This window comes from Oryzias melastigma, linkage group LG7 (genome assembly GCF_002922805.2).
Source record: "Oryzias melastigma strain HK-1 linkage group LG7, ASM292280v2, whole genome shotgun sequence".
Taxonomy (NCBI): domain Eukaryota; kingdom Metazoa; phylum Chordata; class Actinopteri; order Beloniformes; family Adrianichthyidae; genus Oryzias; species Oryzias melastigma.
Window position 1 is genome coordinate 31,380,177 of NC_050518.1, and position 9,949 is coordinate 31,390,125.

At 46.4% G+C, this 9,949-nt stretch overlaps 1 protein-coding gene across 2 annotated transcripts in view; it reads right to left on the reverse strand.

Annotated features, from left to right (window-relative positions):
- The window catches only part of ajap1 (adherens junctions associated protein 1), a 48,905-nt gene extending 39,261 nt beyond the window's left edge, over positions 1-9,644 (reverse strand). Inside the window, exon 1 of one of the 2 annotated variants that reach the window (XM_024264090.2) lies at positions 8,967-9,644. In XM_024264090.2, coding sequence (XP_024119858.1) covers positions 8,967-8,995 — 29 coding nt within the window. In that variant the 5' untranslated portion in view covers positions 8,996-9,644. Of the gene's footprint in view, positions 1-8,567; positions 8,909-8,966 lie in introns of those variants that run through there. The other variant, XM_024264091.2, reaches the window with a different exon arrangement.
- Between the last annotated feature and the right edge of the window lie 305 nt (positions 9,645-9,949).

The following is a 9,949-nucleotide window of genomic DNA, read 5'->3' on the forward strand; positions in this document are numbered from 1 at the left end:
TAATCATACAAATCACACAAATAAAGCCTTTCATTCTGTCACACATACTATTAGTGGTAAGGTGAGCTGACACCTGTGCTCAGGTGAGTGTTTATGGTTTCCTAATATGGATAAAGATGGAATGTACAAAGGGGGAGCACATTGCACATGGCAATCCCACTCTAACGCCGGGGTCACAATGGATGCGGAAGCGCCGCAAAGCGGCGCGGAGCGGAGTGCGCGCAGAGTCCACTCCGGTCTCCAGGTTACACCATCCGCGACAGTCGACAGGCGCTTCTGCTAAAGCTATTGCCTTTTTTTTGCCATCATGGGTAATAAGTCAATAACCAAGATATCACCCTGTGTTTCTGCTAAAAGGGGATGGTCTCTGCCCCTGTTGACACAGACTCCGCCCCCCAACTCCGCAGTCGGCCCACTTCATTGATCTGTTTGTGTGCGCCTGTGCGTGTCTGTCTGTTTTGTTGTGCCTGTGTGCACGCACACGCTCCGTTTCCGTCGGTAAATTAATAAACTAAAAAATATTACCTGATGTTTCTTCCAAGAAGAACCGCTCCTCTGCCTCTCTCTTGTTCAAACGCAGCCCCATGCCCCGCTCCAGTGTGCGTCCACTGCATTGATCTGTCTGTGTGTGTATATGTCTGTTTTGTGTGTCTGTGCTCGCGTGAACATGTGTGCGTATGGCGATTGTGTGTTTATTTTATTTATAAAATAATTATATGTTATATATATTTATTGTGTGTTAAAACACTGATCACATTAGTTAATCGCGGCGTTTTATTATGAAAAATTGGTTCTATTTTGAAAATAAACTGAATTTTCTCATCCGGAGTGACCCCGGTGTAAGACCCCCCGCCGGGGCCGGTGCAGCAGCCAGGATCCCCCCAACACCCGCCCCGGGGCCGCGGAGAGAACCCGCCTGCCGGGCGATCCCGCCAAACACCCAGACCAGGGCACGCGGGACCGCCACAGAGGCCCCCCACACCCGAGAGCAGGAAGGCACAAGAACCCAAAGAGTACAGGCCCCAGTCCAGCCAGAAGAGCAGCCCCCATAACCGCGCCAGGAGGATCAACGCGAGCCCCCACCCCCAGAGAGCCCCCCAACCCCAGAAGAGAAGCCCACCACCACCCAGCAGCGCCGAGCATCCCCCCACCCCAGGTACAGGTCAGGACTACCCAAGGGAAACCCACTCCCATGCCCCAGACAACCACCCGTCACCGCCGCGGGAGGTCCAGGGGGGGAGCAAGGAAGTTATAAGAAGGGAGAAATGAACGCCTACATATTTGATATTGCCTGATTTGACCGGTATTGAGAGTGATTGCTCAGAGTTACTGTTTAGTGATAATAAAACTGATTTATTCCAATTCATTGAATAGTCGGAGATGGAGGAGAATTTGTTAATAATTGTTATCGTTTCACTTATAGAACATGATTTATGTAAAAAAAGTAAAATGTCATCCGCATAGAGACTAATTTTATGATTGCCATGTTTTGTTTTAACTCCTTTAATGTTCTCATTCTGTCTTATTGCTGCAGCCAGAGGCTCGATGAATATTGCAAAGAGAGAGGGGGAGAGTGGACAACCCTGTCTGGTTCCTCTTCCAAGAAAAAACCTGCTGGACGTCTGTTTGTCCGTTCTGACTGAGGCATTTGGGTTATGATATAATATTTTAATCCAATCAATGAATGATTCTCCAAATCCGAACTTGTGGAGGGCAGCGATGAGAAACTTCCAGTTGATTCTGTTGAAAGCTTTTTCAGCATCCAACGAGAGTATGTTCATTTCCTGTTTTTTAATAGTGGCAAAGTCTATGACGTTAACCAGTCTGCGGATTTTGTCACTCGATTGTCTACCTTTAATAAATCCAGTTTGATCATGGTGAATTATGTGGGGAGTGATTTTTTCTATTCTCTGTGCTAATGCTTTACAAATAATTTTGACGTCTGCATTGATCAGTGAGATGGGACGATAGCTGGAAGGAGTTGTGGGATCTTTCTCTGGTTTGAGAAGAAGGATTATATTTGCTGAATTCATGTTTGGTGGAAGTAACTGATTTTCCTTTATAAATGTAACCATTTTATAAAAAGTTTCTGCTAGCTGTTCCCAGAATTCTTTGTAAAACTCAGCGGGAAAGCCATCCGGCCCCGGAGCTTTGTTGTTCGGCATAAGCAGCAGAGCATCATGAAGTTCAGATGATGAGAGCGGCGAGTCTAAGTCTGTGATTTGATCTTCATTTAATCTGGGAAGGTTTACATTATTAAGAAATGAATTGATGCTTTGCTCTGATGGATTGATCTCTGAAGTGTATAAGTTCTTATAAAAATCTTTAAAAGTTTCATTAATTTTGATCGGGTCATGAGTGACATTTCCTGACTCATCAGTAATAGATGTTATTGTGGATTTTTCTTTATTAATTTTAGATGATTTCCTAAAAATTTGCCAGATTTATTAGAGTTTTCAAATCTTTATAGTCTAAGTCTTTGTATTTGGAACTTTGTTTGTTTGTTAATTATGTCGTTTAACTGAAGCCTTAGTTTTTTTAAATCTCCCAGAATCTTATCTTCTGCAGAAGCAGCATAAGCTGTCTCCATTATTTTTATTTTATTTTCCAATTCTATTAATTCTGCTTTCTCTTTGCGTTTTTTATAAGTTGAATAAGAAATGATTTTCCCTCTCATGACTGCCTTTGCTGCTTCCCAGAGAACACATGGTGAGATGTCAGGAGTATTGTTAAATTCTAAGAAGGTTGCCCACTCTTTTTTAAAGAATTCAATAAACTCTTGATCTTTTAACAGAGAGTTATTAAACCTCCAGGTGGAACCCGAAGGTGTTGCTGCTTCCCTGACAATATTTACAGAAACTGGTGCATGATCACTGATAACAATTGGATGAATGCTGGAGCTTTTAACATCTTTTAGAAGAGATTTACTGATTAATAAATAATCTAAACGAGAGTGTGAGTGGTGAACTGGAGAGAAGAAGGTGAACCCTTTAGTGTTTGGGTGACATGAGCGCCAAACGTCGCAGAGACCCAGATCATTCATGTACTGCTTCAGAATACTTGCAGGTTGATATTTTCAGTAGAACCTCCAATGTTGAAGGATTATTCAAATTTGTATTATGATTTGTGAACAATCTAAGACAGGAGATTAAAATACAGTTCTGTAGGACTTTCATTAAATAAACACTGTACATTTTTCTGTTGAAATTGGTAAGGTTACCTTTGATTATTTACGTAAAATTGTGTTAAACAGAGTTCAGCTCTTTGGTTTCCCGGTCTAAATCCATTAAACAAAAGTTAGGTATCACGTTCACGGCCCTGTCATGATTTTGTGTGACATCCCCATGAAAAAGGTCTATAACCAGTCTTGCTCGGGTGTGTCTTTATAACATGTTCTCACTAATCTTATTTTTTTTTTTTTTTAATTATATATTTTCTTTATTGCAAGTTTTTCAAGTTATAAACTATATAACTAACAATCAGATGCCTCAATAGGAGCATGTGATTCCCGCTGTCCCCTTGATTGACAGATTCTCTGACCGATCACTGCTTTCTAACGCTGTCTGATCCCAAAATAGAGAAATCAGGCGATATCTGCTTTGACTGAATTGACTTCATTTGATTGGAACCTGAAGTCATAGCCTTGTTTTGTCCATCTTGTCAGGATTTAAGCTCGGGTTTTTGTAGTGCTTTTGTCATGTTCTGGTTTCTCTGTCAGTCTTACTGCAGTCAGGTTAGTCATCCACAGCTATTTTCATTTAGTTAATCAAGCTTAGTGTATTTGAAGTGTCTGGTTTTTTAGTTCATCCCTATCACATTATCTGCTCTGCCACCTTTTTGTTGGTCCCATGTTTTTTGTCATGTTTCAGTTAAGTAAATATTTTAGGTTTCTCCAACCAAGCCTGGTCTCCTGCATTTGAGTCCTCCACCACCAGTTCCTGACACATCTCTATTCATGTCAGTGGTCCAAAACCAAAACAAAAAAGAAACTTTCAGGGTTTGGTGATGTCACACAAGTTAAAGATAGTGCCTTTAAATTGACAGAAGTCAAAGTGATCACATGACCCGGACATCACCTGTGACACAACAACCTGTTTTCATAGAGATTTGATCAATGTTTTATTGTCTGAAGTCCCACTCTGATCATCTGATCTGTTTTCCAACTATTTGTCTTTTCATCATGATGATGCTGTTTGTAGACAAAATAAAATTAAAAAATATGTGAAAAAAATCTCCATCATAACAGAAATCCATCTCTTATCTGTTTGCTCAGCTGTTGGACAGAACAAGTTAAAATTAAATTATTGATCAAAAATGAAGACATTTTTAAAAACCTGCGTCATTTTCAAGGACATAGTTTCTGCAGAGCGGCAGGTGTTTCGTAGAAATTCACCGCACAGTTGTGGGTGGGACTGTTAGCGCAAAGTAAGCCTGCCCCCACTTCCTGTTACCCATCAGTTTAAACCCTCTCCCTCTAGCTTACAGCCCATCACATCACAACTTTAGCAGTGCATTATAAAATGTTTCCTTCCAGCTGTACGGATCTGATCCAGGTGATCCAGACAAATAAAACCATGAACGCCTTTGTTATCCTCCTCTGTGCTCCAGCTTGTCTGCTCTTGATACACAATTTGAATAAATACTCTGAAATGTAGTTTTAACCCAAATTTTCTTCACAGATGTCCTCCATCATCAGAAAAATGCCACTAATGAAACATGACGTACACTTCTAGAGGACTTTGGGCGTTCGACGGAAGTAGCAAAGTCCATTACAGACACAGTCACACACTGACACCAACTGCAACCGACTCGTGGGCTTTAGTGCCGTGGTCAAGGACACTTAGACACATGGGCGGGCTGAGCGGGAATCGAACCTGCAGTCTTCCCATCATAGGTGGACCGCTCTACGGGAAGATGTTAAAAACAGCAAGAACACAGTTTTCATGAGAATGGCTTTTTAACTGTAAAACAGTGTGGATTTATTAGACTCCTGTTGCAAACGCCACAATAAAAGCACGAGGACGGACATGTGCCAAAGCCTTTTCATCAGGAAGAGCAAATGACAGCCGGAAAACACTTCCAAGGAACTCCACAAACACTCCATGTGGGACCTTGTCAGGCTAGCTGATTGGTCGCAGGATGTATCCCCCATCAGCAGCACACGTTCAGCAACGTTTGCTGAGCAACCGCAGCCAGAAGGGGAATGATTCAAAGGTGAGCGGGGAACCCCTCACAATGAAGCATCAGGGGGAACGCCATCCCATCCCTTTCAGGTAAAGGTATAGCAGTGGAGATGATGCTCGCCAAACTGCTGTTTTGTACGGCTTTCGGTTGTGCAGAGTACGGCTGATCACATGTCTGCTCGGCCACACCTCTTTCCTGCTCACACATCAACAACAGCCAAATAAAGCACAAAAGCTACCCCCCCATCTCACACTGCATCATTGCTGAGGATCTGAAGCATCATGTAGGAAAACGCCAATGACGTTCGTCTTCCTCACATTTGATGGATGAAAAAGAAGCCAGCCTGCAGGTGCAGGAGTTAGATCCTGTGGAAATCATCTATGGTCAGCCTTAGGGTGACTCAGGGGGGTCCAGAGCTGTGAAACTGCAGACCGAAACCCCATCATCCTACAGCATCACCAGAGTTCTGACTGGAGCCTGAAATAGCCGACAACTTTGCCGCTTTTCAGCCCAAAGCTCAGCTGTGGAGACGCATCAGAAAACATGTGAACAGACAGCTGACTGTCAGCTCAGACACCAGGGTGTTGTGCCTTGGTGGGGTTCATGATCATCTCTACGGATCATTCCTCTAACTATTCCCTTTAACTGCTACACCTCACACACCTGTACAGGGGGGTCCTGCACAGTTGAGGATCATCTCAGGGTGAAGAACATCAGGTGCTGCTGGAAGCCCCCACATCACCTCAGTGACAGGAAGTGACAGCCATCTCCTCGGGGGGGTGGGGGGGTGTCTGTTTGAATGGACTCCACGCTGAATGCACCTTCTGGTGCCGCAACAAGCTAAGCATCCAGCTGACATCATGATGAGGAGACACACAGAGCTTAGTTAAAGGCAGCGGAGGGCTGTGGAGCGCTAGCACGTTCAGAGGAGCGGCGCACCACACCGGCCACAGTGATGGGCTGCTCTGTTTTATCAGTATTTGGGCCGGATCGGATCCATCTGTCAAAGAGTCACTGGTTAATGGAGAGATCACATACAAACAGAGACACACAAGGACACACCAACACACAGCATCCCCCCACCACCCTCCAGAAGCTGGGATCTGACAGAAGCAACAGTCTATTTCACTGCAAATGCGGTAAATCAGGCTCCAGAGAGGCTCGGTTAATAACCCTCATAGAGGCTATTAGGATGGCACCTAAATCACAGGACTGTCTGACGCCGCAGCCACACCACTGCCATGCCACCGCCATGCCTGCACTGAAGTCCTGCAGCCGCTCGGAGGAGAAAGGCTGATGGCCAAAAGGTTGTTTCTCTGAAGAACAGTTTCTTCAGAAGTGAAACAAGTCCTTTTTATGACATCACTGCAGCCGCAGGAAAACAGAAGATCCACGAAAATTCAGCTCGATGGTTACGGTATGACACATTCGTTTGAAGAGAATATCCTCAGATTCATCTCCGAATGCTTTCATGAGAACGTCCATCATACAAGTGGAGGAACCGCGGCAGCCTGTTGTGGATCGTTTCCTGTTGAGCGTGACGGGATGCTGCGTCTGCGCAGCCATGAGGTCGCCAGGCGCAGAGAACACAGATGACCTGCACCACCCGGGAGGGAGGAGCTACAGCTGAGGCTGACGGAGAGCGAGGTGAGACGCTTCACGCCTGTTTCCGTGGCGAAGGCCACAGTGTCAAATCATGACACATCGGATGGGTCTGCCTGCAGGGCTTCACCTCATCAATGGTCTAACACACAGACTCGTTTCCTTCCTGGACCCGACCGCTCCGTGGGAAAGTCTGAGCTGACCAGAAACCACAGAGTCATCCCTAATTCATGGTTTCAGCTCCAACCAAACATTCGTATTAGGAACGCCTGAAGCATTCCTCACTGAGGCCTGTGGACATTTCCACAAATATGTTGGTTTTTTAATGTACAATCATTTCTGTTTCCTTACAAAACGACAGAAATGAGATTCGTTCTGGATGTTGTCTTTTTCTTCTTCTTCTTCAAGATTTCATCTTCATCAGTTTCAGGCCAAATCCTCCATGACAGACCATTGACTCTGACCCCCCGCAGAGGTCTTAATCAGAATGACAGACCAGAGTCCTCTGTTCTGCTTTGGTTTTCATCTATCACTTCTTGCTCCTTCAGAGCTGCGATTCAGCAGATACAGCAGCTTCATCTCCACAGGCTCACAGTTTATGCCTCCATCTTTGCTCCACCCTCCCACCCCCCAAATGCATCTGGGAGAATAGTAATCACAACATGTAAACCAGAATCATGAAAATGAGGACCCCAACCCAAACCTCAATCCAGAGCTCCATCCAGACCTCAACCCAAACCTCAATCCAGACCTCCATCCAGACCTCAACCCAGACCTCCGCCCAGACCTCAATCCAGACCTCAACCCAGACCTCCGCCCAGACCTCAACCTAGACCTCCACCCAGACCTCAATTCAGACCTCAACCCAGACCTCCGCCCCAACCCACTCTCAGTAAAATGCGTATATATTCCACGACTTTGCACTCTGAAATACCGTGTATAATATACGCCAAACACGCTTTTTGCGTGCATATGATACGCAATGATAGAGAATAGGTTGCGCCGGCGTACAATATACACGACTTTCTAGGTTTTGTTTTAAACACATGGTCAGAAATCCTCCGGCTCTTTTCTAAATGACGTCGTTCCTGGTTAAGGTTATGGTTAGGGTTAGAAAAGCAAATTGTTCGTTTGTGGGGCTGTCTGTGATGCTCACGCCTCCACCAGGGGACGTGTCAAACGTGGAAAACACATTTAACACGTTTAGGACCGTGCGTATTATATGCACGCAAAAAAACGGTTTTGGCGTATATTATACACGGTATTTCTCAAATCGTGGCATATGTACGCATTTTACTGAGACTGGGCTGTCCACCCAGACCTCTGCAAAGACCTCCATTTAGATCCATAAATCCCCTCCACATGAGCCTTGAGAGTTCCTGATTTGCACAGCAGAAATATGATCCAGGCTGGAAGATCTGACTGTTCTGCTCTTGTGATCCAGCAAACACCACAACTCAACCCATTCCTGAAAAATGTAAGACCTTCATATATAATGAAGGTCCCCCCCTTAGCTGTTAGAGATGATTTATTAGACACGTGGTAACACTGTAGGAGAACAGGGAACCTCTCTGTCCTGATCTGTCCAGACTCTGATACCCCCCCCAAACACAGATAAAAGCAGCTTCACTGTAACTGAACTACAGCGGAGATGGCGCAAAGAGAGGCTGCAGGAAACCCAAATTAATGTTGTTTTACTACCAACATACCACCTTCTAACGATCTGCGCGTTGGGGGGCGTTTGGCCCCAAAGGTGTGTGCACGAGGCTGACAGATCTCACCTTGGGCTGTTTGTACTAGTTTCTGCGCACGTGCGCGCTTGTGCGTGGTTGTCGCTGTTCTGCTGGCGCCTCCTCGTGGCCGGATTGTGAAAAATTCCATCCGCTACGAAAATTAAATTGAGGAATGATTTCTCCGATTAAACTGCTGTCGGTAGAACCGTGGATGTAGGTGTGATACGAACATAAGGAACAGGTTCGGAACCAGCAGCTTCGGAACCAGCAGCTTCGGAACCGGCTGAAACTGCGGGTGGATGAACGCAGACAGTAGCCTAAGTTCTTGTGGCGCAGCTTCAAAAACTGACGCTAAATCTGCATTTGATCAGCTGTCAAAGTCCACCCCCTCGCGCATCTTTCTAAACATCTCATTTTTCATGATACACGAGCGTGCACGCCACTGACCTGCGCGTAAAACTCCGTTTTATCCACATTTTTCTTTTCGGATCCGCCTCAGTCCTCCGGGAATCCTCCCATCAGGATGAGTTTCCACCAAAGTCCACTAGATTCGGCTTAAAAGAGGTGGACGGAACCGTGCAGTTCCAGGCTCGCTCCAACCCACCGCGCGAACATCCTTCACGCCGTTCCCTTCAACATTGCGCACAAAGAAACCCGTCTGAATACCAGAGCAGCAGTTCTGGAGGAGTTCTTCTGTCCGCGGGGCGGGCGGCCAGGTGAGCCGGAACCGGAGGAGAGGCTCTCAAACTTTCCCTTCCCGCGCGCGAACCGGTCCAGTCGAACCAGAAGGAAGAATGGAGGAAGCGGCGGGAGCCGGCATGACGCTCATCGGTGAATGACAGCGCATCTCCAACCGTGGCGGTCCAGAAACACCAGGATGCGCGCGTGGGATGTCAGTCTCCACAGGCGGGCGTCCTCGTTATCCTCTCACGCGGCTGGATGTGTTTGGGGGCGCGCGCGGACGGAGAAAGTTGAAAGGAAAAAACAGGCTCCTGAAAAAAGGGATGAGGGTTGTTTCGGGGTGGGTGTGTGTGGGGGGGAGGGGGAGCTCGTCGTTACAGAGGAGGACGGCCCCTATCCTTCCGCTGCTCCCCGCCTTTCTGACTGACGAACCAGCTGCCGTGACGTCACTTAACGCCAGCCTGTCATAAGCGGGATCTCACCTGTGCTCACCTGCGGCGCGTGACCTGTGCAGGAATGGACGAGCCCGTATCACTGCCTCACAGCTGACTCGTCTCCATGGAAACACGCCCATCATCCCATAATAGTGCATTTGTAGTGACAGGATGCTGCTGGCAGCTGGTCAGCGTCACGTGATCACTGCTCCTCAACATCAGGAGGTTTGATTGGTCCTCGTGCTGAACCTTCTGCAGCACCTTCAGCCTCATTCTCCTGAGCCGGTTCTGCTGAGCTTAGAAAAGAGGGTTCTT